The sequence below is a fragment of the Symsagittifera roscoffensis genome, chromosome 1, assembly GCF_963678635.1.
Source record: "Symsagittifera roscoffensis chromosome 1, txSymRosc1.1, whole genome shotgun sequence".
NCBI classification, from domain to species: Eukaryota; Metazoa; Xenacoelomorpha; order Acoela; family Convolutidae; genus Symsagittifera; species Symsagittifera roscoffensis.
This window is the reverse complement of record NC_087062.1, coordinates 33,266,554-33,284,960: the sequence shown is the minus strand read 5'-3', so window position 1 is coordinate 33,284,960 and position 18,407 is coordinate 33,266,554. Positions and strand designations below refer to the sequence as shown.

Here is an 18,407-nt window from a genome sequence, read left to right as displayed (position 1 = left end):
AAATTATTTGCAGAAAAAGATAGTTACTCAGCACTGTAATTAAATTTTTTAGCAGAAGTATAGGATCTGAATTCAATATCAAATACTGTCCTTCCAGTTACCAGTCAGTTGCATCCATTTTAACCATGTCAAGCAAAAAATTTAGCCAAGTAGAATTTAATGGACTTCAAAAATCAGCATTATACAAGATTTACTCCGATTTGTACGACCAAAAGGAAGATTATCGTAAAAAAATGGAATTTTTTGAGAAAACATCGGGAGCAGACAAGGATGGCAAACTACAGTCAACACCGACGAAAGCAAAAGAAGTATCAAAAATTGTGAGAAACTTTTCGCCTTTTCCTGTACCAGAGGAGTGTGTAAACTTGATTTTGGGTTCAAGTATAATTGCTAGGGTAAAAACTGAAACTTTCCCCAATGATACAATTGTTCATGCATACAGGGGTAGCTCCACTGAGGAGAAAATAAAAGTCCTTGGCCAATATAGTGAAAAAAAACTTAAGTGTGTGATAATCCAAGATGGGACAAACTCCATCTTAAAAAAAATTTACTCAATGATTGATGAACTTAGCGCCAAATATGAAGAACTTATCGCTTAAATAACTGCAAAATTTTCACGAGATTCGATTGTTATTTGCGAAATACCACAAATACTTAACAATGATGATGCTAATGACAAAATTGATCATTATAATCGTTTTATGAATGAAATGTATGGTTCGACGACGGGATTTGAGGTGCTAAATCTAAACTCAAACACCAAAAGCTTGGACAGCTATCAGAGTTTATATTTTGACACTATACACCTGAACGATGAATTAGGTATACCATTCTTGCGCAATTGCCTCGGCTCATACCTGTTCAAACACTCAATTAAACTCCCGAGGGTAAAACCAGCCCCTGATTATACTGGAAAAGCAAATTCCAACCAAAAATTGCTCTCCAATTATCAACATAAAAATGTTTATAGGTCTACCAATAGACTCTATAGTAACGATCGCATGCACCCATATGGCCGACAAAATGGTCATGGCCGACAAACTGGTCAAAATAATTTCAACAACAACTCATGGAGCTCTGATAGTAATTATAACCATAATCTGAATCGTAACCAGCAGTCATATATGTACTCGAAAGGTTTTCGTTATTAGGTAATGCTAGTTAGGACTATCTTTTTGATAAACGACTGTTATTTGTAATTTGAACTATAATTGTTCTACATAGCGATTTGCTGTTACTTTTTGCCCTAACTAGCATATCTGTCATCAGCTTCTGCGAAAGCGATCAATTTGTAGCTTATGAGGTACTGAATGAAAAAAAAGGAAAGTATCTTTTTCCATGGATTGCCACAATATACTCGAACAAACATTATTGCACTATACTTAGTAATATAAGCTATTACTATTACAATTATTATATAAAAAACACAAGCAAGACTTATAAAAAAAGAAAGGTCCCTTCATAAAACTCTCCTAACATCAGGGGATATCCACCCAAATCCAGGACCCTTCATGGAATTCAGTCAAATAAAGAAAAAACTGGAAAACTACCAAAACAACTTAAAAGTACTGCATCTTAATTGTAGAAGTTTAGCTAGAAAGTGTTCAGATCTCAAACAACTTATCAAAACTTTTAATGATAATACAATTTTCGGATTTTCCGAGACATGGTTCAATGATACAAATGACAATAAGCTATGGGCCATAGACAATAACAAACATAAATTGTTCCGATGTGATAAAACTTATGAATCAAGTAAAAAATTGAAGGGTGGAGGGGTCATGTTACTGGTTCCTAAAAAGTTAAACCCAAAAGTAAGACATGACTTAAACAACATGCACAAAAAGTATGATAGCATCTGGATCAAATTTAAAGCCGGACCCAACAAAAATGACAGAACCATTTTTTTAAACCTAGCCTACAATCCTAATAGAAACAACAAAACAGACTTCTTAGAAGATCTAGCCAAATCAATTGACCATGCACAGTCATTTAATTCAAACCTAATTTTACTAGGAGATTACAATCTCAACTATCTCAACAAAGACGACAAACAGTCTTTAGATACAATCCTAATAACATATAATCTGGACGTCAAAAACAAATTACCACGATCTCATTCAAAAGCACTAATTGACTATATTATCACCGACCTAGGCATAAATGATCTAACAAATAATTCAATAGTATTCACACCACCAATTAAGACCGACCGCTAAGCAACAGCATTCATTACAGAATTTAAGCTGAACAACAATGTAAAACCAATCAAACGTAAAATATATGACAAATCCAATTACTCCAATTACAAATTCAAACAAAAACTATCAGCTATAAATTGGAGAAGTTTCTATAGCAATAATAATCCCGAAATAATGCTTGACATCTTCACATCTAACATTGCTGACACCATTAAAGAATGTGCCCCACAGAAACTATTTTCATTCGCAACGACAAACCAAAGGTAAACTACGAAGATGATAAATTTATATCCCAACTTTTCAACTCAAAAAAAAGCGAACGCGAAAAATAGAGTATAATAAACGATACAAGAAACTTAAAAAAATCTTCCAACCTCATTCCATTACTTAGAAACTCCTTCGGTGATCTCATAATCAATAATTTACAGATGGCGAACCTGCTAAATTACAAATTCTCAACTCTTGGACGCTTTTATGAGAAAAATTCAAAAATCAGGCAAAGTCCACCGACTTCTACATGCAAAATTCGAAATAATAATAAATTTTCATTCCGATTCATCACATCAGCTGAATGTAAAAAAGAAATACATAATTTAAATTGTCAAAAAGCACCAGGTGCATTCAAAATTCCAGCTTGGGCATTGAAGGATGGCTGCGATGAAATATACACACATCTGACATTTCTATACAATGAGTTTTTGAAAAACAAGACATATCCTTGCAAGCTCAAAACAATTGTGACACCAATATACAAAAAAGAAGATCCACAACTACCAGAAAAATATAGACCTATCTTTATAACTGGCACTCTCACAAAAGTTTTCAAAAAATTGTTATATAAACAAATCAACGAATATCTGATATCCCAAAAATTACTAAGTAATACCCAATTTGGGTTCAAAACATCATATTCAATAATCTACGCTATTCTTTATTGCAGTGAAGCATTCAAAAAAGCAAAAGACAACAACAAAACTGTAGCATGTTCCTTACTGCATCTCTCTAAAGATCTCATTTGATTCTATTGATCATACTTATCTTAAACAGAAACTAAAAGGGTTAAACTTTTCCGAAGAAGCTATAGAAATGATCAATTCCTTTATCACCAACCGAAGCCAAAAATCAATTGTTAACAACACCGAATCCGATTGGATTTCACTTGAGCAGGGTGTCCCACAGGGCACTGTCCTTGGCTCTCTAATATTCAATCTCTACATTAACGATCTCAGCAAACATATTGACAAAACATGTAAAATAGTTCAATATGCGGATGATACATTACTATTCTGTGAAAATAACGATCCACAAAAAGCTATTAAAGCACTCGAAGCCAATTGCAGTCTGTTGTCAAATTATTTTTTAGAACACTCACTTCAATTGAATGCAAAAAAAAACAAAACTCATCGTTTTTAGCAAAAAACATTCAAGGAAAAACGATGAAAAGTATACTATAACTCTAGATGATGAAATAATTGAGGAAAAAACCAATTTTAAATACCTAGGAGTAGTTTTAGATCAGTTTCTCACATTCCATGCTGAAATCAAAAATATTCTCAGGAAAATGGCATGCGGAATAATAACACTTCAATCAATCAAAAAGCCATTGCCAGTGAAAACAAGACTTTTGATAATGCATGCACTGGTAATTAGTCATTTGCATTACCCAGCAATTCTTTTAAGTGGAATATCCGCTAACCTAATGATATCTCTGGAAAAACAGTTAAGCTGGGCAGTAAAAACTTGCTGCGATTGTGCAAAATACGACTCATCTTCAGACTTGAAGCTAGAACACAATATATTACCAGTAACAATGTTTCTGGACTATAAAATATTATGTCACTTTTGGAAAATACAACATTAATTATTGCCAGCCTTGTGCCAGTCGGTCAGATCTAGAAGTTTGACCTTGAGGGACACGAATATACGTGATTTTGGAGTGAAGTTTTATTTTTCAAAAATTCGAATGGAGCCTGTCATGCTCAGTTTTCTCGCGACAACTGAAAACATCAAATAAGAAATCAGAACGACCGAATTAACAATAGCGGGAGAGTTGTCAAATATATACAGTGGGAAATTGCTATTCGCAGTTTCCATCGTAGAAAACTAGAGTAGAGCTGTCCTATCTGATATAGGAGACAAAACAAATACGAGAGCAGAGCTAAAATCAACTGGACCAGTGTGAACCTTCAACGGGAAGGCGGACAAGTGAAGTCTCCCAATGGTCCAGATCCGAAACTATATTCTTGAGTTAAAACTTATTTCCTGTGGTTGGAACTCATCGTTAGAAAACTTCTTGAGTTATATTTGATTACATTTATGCCAGAGTCATTGATTAGTTTAATTACTCTGTGTCTCAAGCGTGCTGCTATGGGGGTTTTCTCGAGTGTGTTTTATGATTGTTATGTTGAGATAAGGCGAGTTTTAGGTTGATCCATCTGAAATGGATGAAAGATCCACTGTCTAATAAAAAGTAACTTAACGGATTGTTCTGACCCTGTTTTTACGGCGCTCGTGTATTTTGGGTATTTCGAGACCTAAGTATGGGAACGTTCTTATTTTTCTAGAGTGGGGGGATATTTTCGTAGTGGCCTTTAAGCTGTAACGAGTTCTAGTCTCATGTCGCAAGCGAACCGAATTGGCTCCGAACGTTTTTGAGGTAGAAAAACACAAGAGATAGTGTCCCTGACTCTTGAGCCAATGATTATAGGGCCTATTTTTCTTAAGCCTCATATGTGACCGAAGTAGGCGACTGTTACACCTATTAAAACATTGAGTATTTTAGGTAGGCGGAAGATCAGGACGAAGCACCACCGATGTTGTCTGGGCCTACAGATGGATGATCGCGAGAGCCCAAAAGACGAAGACTTCTGTTTTTTCCACGGGAATTGATCTCTCGTCTGCCTTTGACACGATTCGGCGCGAGAAGTTGCTGGGAATTACAGAGAGCTTTCTGGATGAAGACGCTAACAGACTCATCAGAGTTCTGATATCCGACACCTCTATGGAACTGCGAATTAACGGTACTAAGGAGAGACCAAAATTTGGGACTAACATCGGAACCCCACAAGGCGACGGTTTGAGCGGAATGTTGTTTAACATATATTTCGAGGATGCCCTGAGACATGTCCGTCAGCTCCTTGAAGAAGGATCCAACAAGACTGAAGACCACACCTACGCTGTGGACGACAAGCCCAAAGAATTCGTCTACGCCGACGATAGTGACTTCTTGTCTCTGGAGAAAAACGACGATTCAGTCCAGAAAATTGAAGAGACTCTCAAGGTGTATAACCTCACAGTGAATGTAGATAAGACCGAAAAAATCGTTATCAAACGTGGCGAACGTCTCGAGGAATTCTGGCGCAAGAGCAAGAAGTTGGGATCTTTTCTCGGAGACGAAGAAGACATTCTCCGAAGAAAAACTCTTGCTAGAAACGCCTTGCGAGAGATAGAGAATGTTTGGGTTCGGAAGACCAAAATCTCTCTCCGAAAAAGGCTCCACCTCTACAACTCACTGGTGAAGCCGATCCTTCTCTACAATTGTGAGACATGGGCTCTGTCTTAGACGGAAAGTGAAAAACTGGATGCCTTCCATCGGCAAAACCTTAGACGTGTTGCCAACATACGTTATCCTCACCGAATCAGCAACGGACCCCTCTATAGACTCACAGGCGAACGTCCGATCAGTGAAGACATCGTTGAACGTCGCTGGAGATACTTGGGGCATGCGCTTCGCCAAGTCAACACGCCCCCTTGCCAAGCGATGAACTTCTACATGTCCCCAAAGACAACCGCTGGTTTTCCTGGCCGACCTAGAACCACAATCGTTACCACTATCAGCGAAGACCTCAAGAATCTGGACAAGAAAACGACTTTCTGGCGAATCAACGACATCAAGAAACTCGAGAACCTCAGTGACCTACAGAAACTCCGAAACGTTGCTATTGTCAGAGAAAATTGGAAACTCCTTTCTAATCATATTGCTGCGGCTGCCAAAACAGGAAACTTATCACTGAGTTACTTGTGATATTGGCGTTTACTACTACTACTATGATAACCACCAAATAGATATTAATACAAGAAACAAAAAATTATATTTCGGCGACAGATACAATGGGCAATACATAGAAAATTCCTTCTTTAAAAAGTCCGTCATAACCTGGAACAAACTAACAGATGATAAAGTCAACTTTAAAGACATAGTAACATACAGAAAAGCAAAGATAAACTTCAAGAATTATTATTATTATTTAAAGAAGACCCCTCTGTGACCCCTCCATGGTAAAGTTTCATGGAAAAGCTTCAAGTTTATATAATAACATTTATATATGAACCACCTTGAAGCTCTCAGGTGAAAAGTAATCATCGATAATTGTAATAGATTTTGTTTTGTTTATTGTTATTGTAACTATTTTTATGAACTGATAGAAAAAAAAACAGAAAACATTTGACATACACTTGTGTATTGAAATTAATTTCGATGTGCAATAAAAGTGCTTTTTTTTGTGACCAAAATTTAAGCAAAAATTTGACCGAATAGAAATTACTCATAGTAATTTTTGAAGGGTCAAATCACTCTTTGGTGAAAAAATTCTGGTATTTTTTTGAACTTTTATATACCAGTACTGTCAACATCGCATTCTGTCATAACTAACAAGCAGGATATATTTTGTAAAGACCCAGGGTCCACTTTAGTTGCTATTTTTCTAGGAGTAACCTTTGGAAAATAGTAAATGAGCATAAATCTAATAGTCATTATTATTGTTTCTGAAGGCATGTGATTGCATTATCATTCATCGCATAGTTTTTTTAGGTTAAATGTTTCGTTCCAAAGACAAGTCGTCAGCACCACCACGGAATCCTAAATCTGGACCATTAGATGTAGCTTCGATTCTTCACGAGGTGTGGCTTCGATTGTAGCTTCATTTCCATGATATGAATACTAAGTGTTTTAAGAACTATTAGTTATTAGTCCGCATTGAAAAAAAAACAGATGTTCCTTGATTAACTTATTGTTATACCTCTATACCTATGCTTGGAGATGATGTTCTAGGCGAACTCACTAATGATAGGCGATGACTTCGGTGCTAGAAAGACCGACGAGCTTTTTGACGCAGAGTTAGAAGCCGAGCTTCTTTCACTTCAATCTGGATCGGATGCCACTGTAACCAACAGTGAACCCAAAAAAGCTAAGCAGAGCTCTGGTAAGTGGGATTTTGAGGGTTTGTTGCAGAAAAGAATTAAATTGGTATTATAATATGAGTAATTATGCACGATCCGAAGAAAGTTTTCCGACTCCCGTTGTCGGCGAATCTATTATCTATCCATCTATTATACGTTTAAATGCGGGTATTACTATCTCGCGACTTTTAAGCTTTTTCAACGTGTTATTTTTACAATTTAAAATAAGTAGCCCAATAGTGGGATGCTGTCAGGGTTCCCCCAGGGGCTGCAAATTGTTTCTCCAATTATAAAATCCGAAATCCTTTTAGTGTATGAGATACGACGATTTTGAGATTTTTTCCAAAATTTTCAGAAAACTCAAAATAATTTACAAACGTGAAATGCTTCCAAATATTACTGCTCAAATCCTTGTAGTTTTCCAAATATGACGTGTTTTTTGGTTTTTTTAAATTTTTTCAGAAAAGTGAGATTGGTTACTGTGCGGGTACGATCAGGAGTTCCAAATTGCAAATCTTGCGTTCAAATGCGACTGCTCAAATGCTCTCAGTTTCCGAGATGTCTTTTTTTTAATTGTGCCAAGAATTTATAGTGAAGATATCAATCCTATTGTTGGATATTGTGAGGGTACTCACAGGGATTGCGAATCTTTCCTTTGAATATGGCAGCTCAAATCCGCGTAGTTTTCGAGATATGACGTTTTTATAGGATTTTTCAGAAAACTTAGATATAAAAAACTTCACAAAATTTTCAAGTTCCCATCTCTATAGTGAGACTGTGTCAGGATTCTCCCAAGAGTTGTAAATTCGGCCTCAAAATATGACTTGTCGTTTTCGAGATCTGACGTTCGTTGTGATTTTTTCAAAAAAAATTTCAGAAAACTTGAATGGATTTTTTTCAAAGTTTGAATTTCCTAGCACTGTAGTTGGGGCCCTGTCAGGGTTTGCGTCCAAATATGAGTGCTCTATTGTTGGTAGTTTTTGAGATATAACGTTTTTTAGTTTTTCAAAAAAACTTCTGTTTTGGAAAACTTAAGTTTGATGTTTCCCAAAGTTTGAAATACCGAGCGCTGTAGTTGGGTACTGTAAGAAGACTCTCTGGAGTTGAAAATCTTGCGTCCAAATGGGACTACTCATTTGCTTTTAGTGTCCGAGATATGACGTTTCCTAATTCGTTTTTAAATTTTTCAAAGAACTCAGATATAAACCTCACAAAATTTATATAAACCTCATATAAACCTCAAAGTTTTATGGTTTTTCAAATTAGATTTAAAAAAAGTTGAATAAAAAAACTTCACAAAGTTTGAAAGTACCAACCCAGTAATTGGGTGGTGTCAGAGTACACTCAAAGGATGCAGATCTTATTCCCAATATATGCGGTTTTTCATGATTCGTTAAAAATTTGAAGGTGCGTTACACGCTAATTCTTTTTATTACCTAAAGCTCATTTAATTATTTGTACAATTGCGACTATTTTGAGCGTTATTTCACTTGCTAAACCAAGTGTTTTGTAATCTGGAACTAGAATTTTTTCCTGTGAATAACTTTTTTTTACAAACTGCTGATATTTTCAATTTGCTGCTATGTTCAATTCTGCTGACATGCTCAATTTGTTGAAAATGAAAATATAGCATCTTTGGAATTGTGTTTTTCGTCCTATTTTCTGTCGGTTGATATTTTTTCAAATACAATTTATATTATCTGGTACGTTTTTCTAGCAGTTTCATTCCAAAGCTGTGGTTTGTTTTTTATTCAAACAGTTATTGTTCCGACTTTCGATACAAAAGTAACGGAATATTTGTGCTCGGGGTGGTTTTTTTTTCTTCTGACAAATTTCGACTTTTTAACTAGCCTCTTTTGACAGAATTGTTTTATATCATTCAAAAGGTATTAATGTCTTGAGCTTAAATTTGAAACGATATTTCACCTGTGATCATTTTTTCGTAAAGTTATGGGGGTTTAAAGATTGCCAATTTGGGACAATTAACGCGCGATCAATTAACGCGTAAGCGGAGTTTTAATCCCTCTTAGAAATCGTTCCAAATTGGTTGAAAGAAGCTTATTTGCCATTATTGATTTGTTACAAGGAGCGAAATCTATTCTTTTGTAGTTTATATGGCGTGTGGGGGGAGTTTAAGAAAACAAAAATTTTCATTTTGTTTTGTTACATTTAGTTATTTAATTTTATTACTGCTCCATAAACCTTAAAAGGCAGTCGGAACTTTTAGGGCTTCGCCCTGATACGAGCAGTCTTGTTACTTTCATTGAAATTTGTTCTGATTGTTATTTCATAATTTTATTAATTTATTTTCGGTGAAACGGGTTCGGCGTATGAAATATTGAATTAGTCAATTTATCATGCGTAATTTCAAGGAAAAAGTTTTGAAATGCTTTTGTTTGTGAAATGGGGCGTTAGAATCTCGTTCGGGCTAACGTGGGTTGATCTAAGTTTTTCGCCTTAGTTGCCGCTCGATCATTTATTCTTATTGCTTGCTAACGCTGCTAATGAATCGCATCCCAGACAATGGTATGAAAATGTTTTCAATCAATTTTCAAACTTCTATGAAATAGACAAAGGAATGAAAGTTGACTTGTAATTTTGTTAAAATGACTTCTAATTTTGTTAAAATTCAATATCTTTTAATGCGACGTAATTGTATCAAAACATACTCTGTCCGCGATTAGCTAGCGTTATCAAATCGGAACGTAGAATTTTTCTGGTTAGTTATTTGTCTAGCAATACACTGAATCAACTCGGCTAATGGTAACTCTGTCGCGGAGTTTAGTCACTTAGACTTATTTTGAGCATGTCTGCATTTAAATTATTTGTCTCATCCGAGTTTTTTTGTTCTATAATTGTTTTTTATATTCCAGTTTGATGGATTTTTTGCTCAACAGATTTATTCGGGTCATGTTAAAACTACTTAGTTACTTAGCTTTGCGTCATAAACAATAGATTTGTTTACGTGTATTTTTGGTTAACTTCGAGTTGTAGAAATTTTATAGCCCGAAATGTATGAAAAAAATTTTATGGACCTATGGGTGTCTACTTGAGGAGTATTGTCGACTTAGTTACCGCTTGGCATTTATTTGAAATTGTTAAACTATGGAAATTGTTTTTTTTTCATGTTTTCTCTAAGAGGACCCCATTCGACACAAAAGTATAGAAAATTGGTGGAAATTTTTGGAAGTCTATTTAGGATTTTTTATTCAATGTATTTTTCGACTTTATCTTGAAGCAGTTTGTTTCATGTTCTGACTGCCAGTTTGCCGTGCTATATTTATGATTTATTCTGACAAGTTTTGCCGGCTGAGTCACTGCATTTTAAATATATTTTTTCACATGTTAAGGCTGCTATTTGTTTCTTGATGTGTTTCGACTGATTTCTGGCTCAATTTTTGTTTGCTAGTTCGCCATGCTGTTTTGTGATGTATCGAAAAGTGGTGATAAAGCATAGGGGGCATCTCCTGGTCCCCTCTGTCGGAATATTTGCAATAGACATATTTTATTCATGTTTTTGCTTATATTTTGAAAGTTTTTGCTTTAAAATATGCTTTTTTAAGCCTGGTTGAAAGTGTGTTAAAGTTTTTTTTCTCCTTTACTTTTTTTGGCATAACAGGCATCTCCATATGCTTTATCGAATTAGTTGCCTTAAGATCTGTCGTTTGATGAGCGAAAAAAAGTTTTTGTGTGTGTGGGAGTTTTGAGCCGAGGGGAATTTTTTTCCCGAAATTCAATAGGGTTAAAAAAATTTTCTCAGGTATTTTTGGCTTTGTAACCACTTGGTATGTTTCCTTACGATGCTAACTTCACATTTTCTTGTCTTTTCAAAAATAATTTTTTACCCTTGCGATCAGCAAGAGTTTTGCATCTGTGTACTAGACTTTTTTTCCCGTAAACAAAGTTCGTTTACAGGACTCATCTCCTGATTGTACCTTGGTGCATAATGAATTCATGTTTTTAACGTCTCCGCCTCATTTAGTCAGGAGGTAACTAATACGACTGTGACAGCAAAGGGGTTGGGTTCAAATCTGACCGAGACCTGTTTTTTCAAACGGTAAATGGTGTTTCAAATAAAATTGTCGGTCTAGTATTTGTCTGCTTATGTTTTGTCGGCTTAGTTGCCACAATTTAGATAGTTCTTTTGCTCTAGGCAGTTTTTCTTGTAATTGTTTTTAGTGTTTCGATTTACTCCTGTAGTTTGTAATTTTACTTCCTTGACTTCGTATTTCCGTTTTTTGTTTCACAAAAACTTTTTTCGGCCGATGTTTATATTTTGGATCGCAAAAATGCTAAAAGTTTAGAAGAGAAATTATTGTTAATTTTTTTGTGATAACACTTTTGTTTTGCGGTTCTGCTGGAATTTACCTACTACTTGTCGGCTCAGTTGTTGCTCTATAGATGTTTTTGAATTTTCATTCAACGCCTGTGATTGTGTTTTCGACGGTTAGAATATCTTTATGGACACAATTTTGAAGTTTTAATTGTTTTTTTTTCGGATTTAGTGGCTTTTTTTGTCTGCTAGCTTTCAATGCTATTTCTATGTATCGAAAGTGGTGCGATGTCCACTTCGCCTGTGTTCAAAATTTTTTCGACTTCCACCTTTTTTGTATCCACTAGCTTACAAACTAGTGTGTGATGTATCGCAAGTGCTGCGAAGCTCCGCTGTAATTTTTTCTATGCTGTGATTTTTTTCTGATTACAATTTGACATGAAAACAGAATACCTGATATCTGAGTTGAATGTATTTTTTTTACTTTCTTGCTCATTGTGTTTTTCCTTTTGATGCATTTGGAAGATCGAGTTGCTGATTTTGCTCGAAAGGGAGTCTTGAGCAAAGGGGAATTTCTGCGCTGCAAATACAAAATATTGTAGTGTAAAAGTTCGCCTTGCAGCTCTAGTTTTTCAAGTTTAAGCTTCTTTACTTCTAGCAAAAAATGCTTTATTTAGTTAAATTTCACTGGCGCGCATGGCTGGCATCCAGGTCACTTGATAAAGTAGTTTTTGCATCTTCGTTTTTCGAATTTTGTCGTCCTTTTACCCTGGCAAAAGCTTGTCCAGGCACCGTCGTACCATGGTAGAAATGTGGCGGATGCTGATTTTTCTAACAGATTCGCATTGCTCTTGACACCCCTTTTCATCAAACCGTTTCTAGCTTGATGTAGTTTTGTAGATGCGGTGTACGGTTCCCTCGATTAAGTTCCTTTGCATTGTCGACGAGTCGGTGATCGGATTGAAAAGACCAGACTTGTATCTGTTGGCTTCTGGTATCAACTAATCGAAAGGGTACAATTCTTTTGCTCTTCTGGTATGTTGAGGAACATGATAAGGTTGAAGGAAATCGACATTTCTGTGAGAGAATTTTTGTCAGATCTTTTCATCATACCACGCATAAAAACCACACCAGTTTGTAGTTGTGTTTTCGTATTTTTTTTAGGAATACGGGCGGAACATTCTGTGCTACTCATTATATTTTCGCTTTTGACTTTCGATTTGTTATTAAACCCTATTAAATTCTTTCGCTAAAAAGAAGGAAAATCACGGTATTCAATAGCAAAAGGTGCGAAAAATTGATCTTGACGTTTTCTTTCAAAATAGGATTTTCAAGAGTCAATAAACGCAGTGAAGACACTTTTACTAGGTCGAGACTAATATTTACATGTGAACAAACTTTACAAAGCCGTAAAGTTTGTTCACATCAAATTTGGCCTTTTCCGGTTCAATTTTGAGTTTTTTCATAATTAGATCAAAAGCATGTATGAAAAGGATTGCAAATTGCGCTCCCAAATTATGAAAGTGAAAATGGTGCGAAAATAAATACTATTAAAGTCTCAGTTTTCAGATTTCGCAGCGGAATAAAAAAATTCAGTTATTGATCCAGGTTTTCAATTTGAGTTAATTTTATCAAACAGTAATCATAATATATTTTTCCTTCTTGAGAAGTTCTAAAGTTGAAGTTTCTTTAAAAAAAAAACAATTTTCTTCAAAGAAAGAAATCTTCGAGAAAATCCTACAACCAAATTCCCCCAATCCTCGAAAAAATAATCCTAGATTTGCGCCTTTTTTGAATCTGTTCGTTTCTTTGTTCTATTATATGCATATTTTGGCGGTTCTTATGCATTATTTCCAATATTGGATGTTCTTTAGTTTCAGGTGGGAACAACTCGCTGGCGAACGCGAACGTAAAAACTGGGCAGCTGGATTTTGCTGCAATTCTTGCTCAGGCAAGCAATTTACTTGGAGATCATTCAGATCAATCTTCAGAGGCAGATGAAGATTTTGATGTAAGTTGTTTTTACTAATAATTTATTTATTAACGGCTGTAAATTTACTGTTTAGGCTGTTTTAATATTACGAGTGATTGATGATTATCTGTTTTCTCAGATAATTTGAAATTTTACTACGCATAGGATTAAAGTTTGGAAAAAATTTTCACACTTAAGATTATTAGTTTGGTGAAGGTCAAGGGATCAGGTAAAGGCGCTTCTGCTGTAACGACTTCTGCATAAAGAAATCGTTTTAGCTCAGATGTTTATGCTTTATAATGATGCTATTGAGTTTTTATTTTTCAACAACAAAATAAAAATGTACTGTTCACATTATCAAATAGCATTGGAAGAGCATAATTTCAGAAAATTAATTTCAGACGAAGCCGCATGCATCGATCATCTGCACAATTATCAAGTCTAATTGAGCAAATCAATTTTTGAATTTAGGCTAAAAGCCTCAGCTTAAGCGCTTTAACGGAATTTCTAGGCTTCATATACTTTTGTCTGTGAAATGTTAGAAAGGGTCATTCATCTAGAAATTTTTTATTAGCTTTAAAAAGCAAACGTTTTCTTTTAGACGCTTTTTCATTGCTTAATTGTTGTATATTTGTTTCTGACAATTATGTACATTATACTGGGAAGCAAACCCATATCACTGTGGGAGATGTTGAATCTGTTTTGGGCATACTGAGAGTTATTGAGAGTGTTTTATTTCGGAAACCTTTTTGAACCTTGTACATTTGTGTACTAGCTTTCGTGCGTTCGCGAGTCTTGGCCGACAGAATCTTTTGGTCGTTATTCTCTAGGCTGTGACCATTGATTGGCTCTAGTCAAAATAAGAACATTTTTGTATCAATGAAACAAATTGATTCTTATTTAGGTCGAATGTTTTTGATATTTGTCAGGCAACCATTTATCTATTTAAACTAAAATGGCGGAAACATTCAAGTTAACATGATTGTTCAATTTTGAACATTGAGTGAGCGAAATTTAAAAGTGTATTTGCGAGAAGAACGGTATTGCAATCGGTTGCTCGACTTTTTATATTAGAAATTTTGCTCACTTAATGGTTAAGTTTGTCAAGGTTACCAATCCTGTTGATTGGTATGTTATCGTCGTCTTAGATATTTTGCTCACAAAAATTAAATTGAAAAAGCTTTCTGGCTTTCGGTTCATTTTTTTTGGCTTAATTTTTCAATTGTTTTAATTCTCAAACCAGTTAACTGACAGTTTCTAGGAGTGAGTTTTTCTAAAAACAATGAAATATTGTGTCGTGATTCAGTTTTTTAAATGGATTTTTTTCTGTTCTCTAATTGTTTTGGCTGAAATGCTGTCTGCTTCGTTTCATTCAGATTATACTTCATTGAGATTGGTTTCTTGATTTATGAGGTTTTTTTTTGGAATTTCAGAGTTTTGTATTGAATGGCTTCTGAAAATCTTAATTAAGAGTAATGAATATAGTTAAGACTCCTATATAGGTCTTGGTGATTTTTTTTCAGGAAAAAATCTTAAAATGCTCATAAAAGTCTCTAATAACTACAGATGTGCATTCATACATATTGATGCATTTATGAATGCACTTAGGTATAAATGCACTTTTTGAGTTCAATTGTAATTTATTTGCTGAAAGTGACGTAAATAGCACTCTCGAAATACGAGCTTGGAAATGGCGCAAAAAAACGCGTAAACGATTTCTAGTTTCAAAAGTGGAATTTAATTTTAGATTTCCAGAGGAATAAAAACTTCACCTGTTGATCCAGTTTTCTCAAGCTGAGTTAATGTTATTAAAAAAGCGCCGTTCATAAATCGTTCGAGAAATTCAAAGAGCTTAAAGGGCATCTGTTTTTTTTTATTTGAAGTTCGAAAGTTGAGATTTTTTAAATAAAGTCAGTTTTTTTTCTGTTTATTTGCGTCCATTACTCTTTTGATTTAAAATGTTATTTTGAGTTTTAAAAAAATATTTCTCTTTTTAAGTATAAGAGATGGAAATAATTGTGACGGCCTATAGCCATCATTAGTCATTGCTATATCTACAGGTTTCATTTTATTGTTACGACTTACCTAACGAAAGTAACGGAATATTTGTGCTCGGGGTGGGTTTTTTTTCTTCAGACAAATTTCGACTTTTTAACTAGCCATTTTGACGGAATTTTTCGACAACATTCGAAAGCTATTGTAGTCCTAAGCTTGAATTTGAAAAGATACGATATTTAACCTGTGATTTTTTTTTATAAAGTTACGGGGGTTTAAAGATTGCCATTTTGGCCAACTTAGGACAATTAACGCGCGATATGTTTCGCGCTATTAACGCCTCAGCGAGATTTAATCCGGATTAAAAATTGTTCCAAGGAAGATTATATGCCACAATTTTTTTGTTAATAGGAGCAAAATCTATCACTTTGTGCTTAATATGGCGCGTGGGGTGATGTTTTCACAAAAAATCTGTTTTTAGAAAAAAAAATTTTAATTTTTTTATTTCAGTTAAATTTTCCATGTTATTACTGCTTCATAGACCTTAAAAGGCAGTCGGAACATGCAGGGCTTCGCCATGATACGAGCAGTCGTGTCTATATTTGTTAGCCACTTTGTGATTGAGGGAACATGACTGATTGAAAGTTTGTAGTGGCGTGATAAAAAAGTATAATTCCTTGGCCTTACTCAGATTCTGAAAATCTTACGTATAAGCCAAGTTAAATTGGTTAAATGAGATCCGTTTCAAATCAAATTGGTTTAACATATGGTTTTATTGGACATCTTTGCTTTCGGTTTATATTTTGTATCCGATTATGATAAAAAGGGACTAAGCTTCCGTGTTTCTTCTCATACCACGCACAAAAAACGACCTGCATTTGAAAAAGGCTACTCTTTTTAATGTTTGCTTTTTAAGGCGGCGTTTGTATATCGAAGTAATTTTTGGAAAATTTTATTCTGAAAAAATACTTTTACCAAAGTTTTTCTCTGTTCGTCTGATCATCTGTCCACTTATTTGGCCCGCATGTTTTTTCTCAGACATATTTTTTGCATGAAAACGTGGAAAAGCGCTGTATTTCTGAAAGTTCTTTGTAGAACTATTTAGAAATATGCAGGAAGATTGTTTTAGTAGGGACTAAAACCTTTTCCTAGAAATGTGGAATTCTCTATCTAATTGTTTAGTGGTATTTGTTTCAAATTTGGTTTCATCGTTTCATTTTGTTAAAATGAAAAGCTACAGCATTTTACAAGCAATATCCAGAACCTTTTGCAATATGCTTTGCGTTCAAGTTGACGTGGCAGGATGAAATCTCCGGGTTTTATCTCCTTGCTTGTTGTGTATGTGTTGTGCTGAGCTTCGTATAAAGATTAAACGAAGTTAAGTTTTTAGGAATTCTTAAAATTTGTGAATTCTGATTGATCGAAAGATCTAGTTATTCTGCTGAATTATCTACTTAATAATTGGTTCCTCTTACTCAAAATGGTATTGTTATTTCTATCGTAAATTTCTAATTGCTGTTGAACGAAGTGAAAGTTCACTTATTTAGGCCGTGTTTTTTATGTTTTTGGCCCATATTTATGTTTTTGGCTATCAAACGTTTCATTTATAGTTAGATTCACTTCAAAGCAAATGAAAACAAGTTATGTTCTCCAATAAGAAAAATGCAAATGACGCGAAAAAGCTTAATAGCTTTTAGTTTCAAAAGTGGATTTAAAAACTGACATGGATCCAGAAGTTACCGTAATAAAACACAAAAAACACAGAATTCAACTTGGTTTGAAATGATATATTTTCTCCGTGAAATTCGCAAGTTCTGAATGTTCTAATTAAGTCATTTTTGCTGCTTTGTTAGGAAACAATTCGACCGAAAGAGGTCGACTATGGTCAAAAAGTGAACGTTATTCTGATTCAGTCAGTATTTGAGCGAATGAGACCCGTGGTTGAGTTTAGTGCTATTCCGATTGTGAAAGAATAATCTCAACATGTTCGGGATAATCGATAGAGATTTTGAATGGATGAATTGTTGGATTGGACTGCTGCTTTGGAGGATGGGTTGGCTTGGTTAGTTTCTTTTATATTGGGCTCGAAGAGGCGCGCAATAGAATGAAGAGGAACTCAGGAAAACAGTTGATTGAGTTGTTTTGTTTTCCCAAATCAATACAAATGTCAATTTTCAATGGTCTTGCTTTCCGGTGTTTTTGTACGGAAGCTGCCCGCAACAATTGATGTCCTTTGTCCCCTTACTATGTTCTCTCGTGTGTTTCAATTGAGCTAAGATTGGTAATCTGTTCTAATTTCAAGACTCAATCAAAGATAGCGTTGAATATATTCAGGTGAAAACGATTATCGGAGGCGGAGAAAGTTATCTTTCAGATTAGATTGTTGTTATGAGAATAGGACCAACTTAACGTCATGAATGGGTTCAAAGGTGAGCAATTGGATTTTGAAAAAAGTTTCCCAATAAAGGTAGCTAATAAATTCACTTTGAACGCAACTGATAACAATTCTGGAAATTGGGATGCAAATGCAGCTTATTGTATGCTCTCAGATTTAGAAACCTTCAGAAAATTAGTTATTAGTGTCTCGTTTAAGAATAATTTAAAAATTCGCGTTTGATCATGCCCGCACAAAGGTGGCCTCATTCAAATTTATTCGCCCTTCTTAATCCACTCTCCATAACTGATGAGAGGTATTTATGCCCTTATTCACTAGCTGGCCGGATTAAAATTTTCGAACCATACCCATGCCGACCTGACCGTCACTGTAAAACCTCAATTTGGATTCATT

The 18,407-nt window shown here is 34.8% G+C and overlaps 1 protein-coding gene across 2 annotated transcripts in view; it reads left to right on the top strand.

The window, feature by feature from the left end:
- The first annotated feature begins 6,998 nt into the window (after positions 1-6,998).
- Positions 6,999-18,407, top strand: part of LOC134843102 (coiled-coil and C2 domain-containing protein 1-like) — a 58,293-nt gene continuing 46,884 nt past the window's right edge. Inside the window, exons 1-3 of one of the 2 annotated variants that reach the window (XM_063859587.1) lie at positions 6,999-7,100; positions 7,252-7,402; positions 13,533-13,663. In XM_063859587.1, the coding sequence (XP_063715657.1) occupies positions 7,017-7,100; positions 7,252-7,402; positions 13,533-13,663 (366 nt within the window). In that variant the 5' untranslated portion in view covers positions 6,999-7,016. Of the gene's footprint in view, positions 7,101-7,251; positions 7,403-13,526; positions 13,664-18,407 lie in introns of both variants that reach the window. The other variant, XM_063859586.1, reaches the window with a different exon arrangement.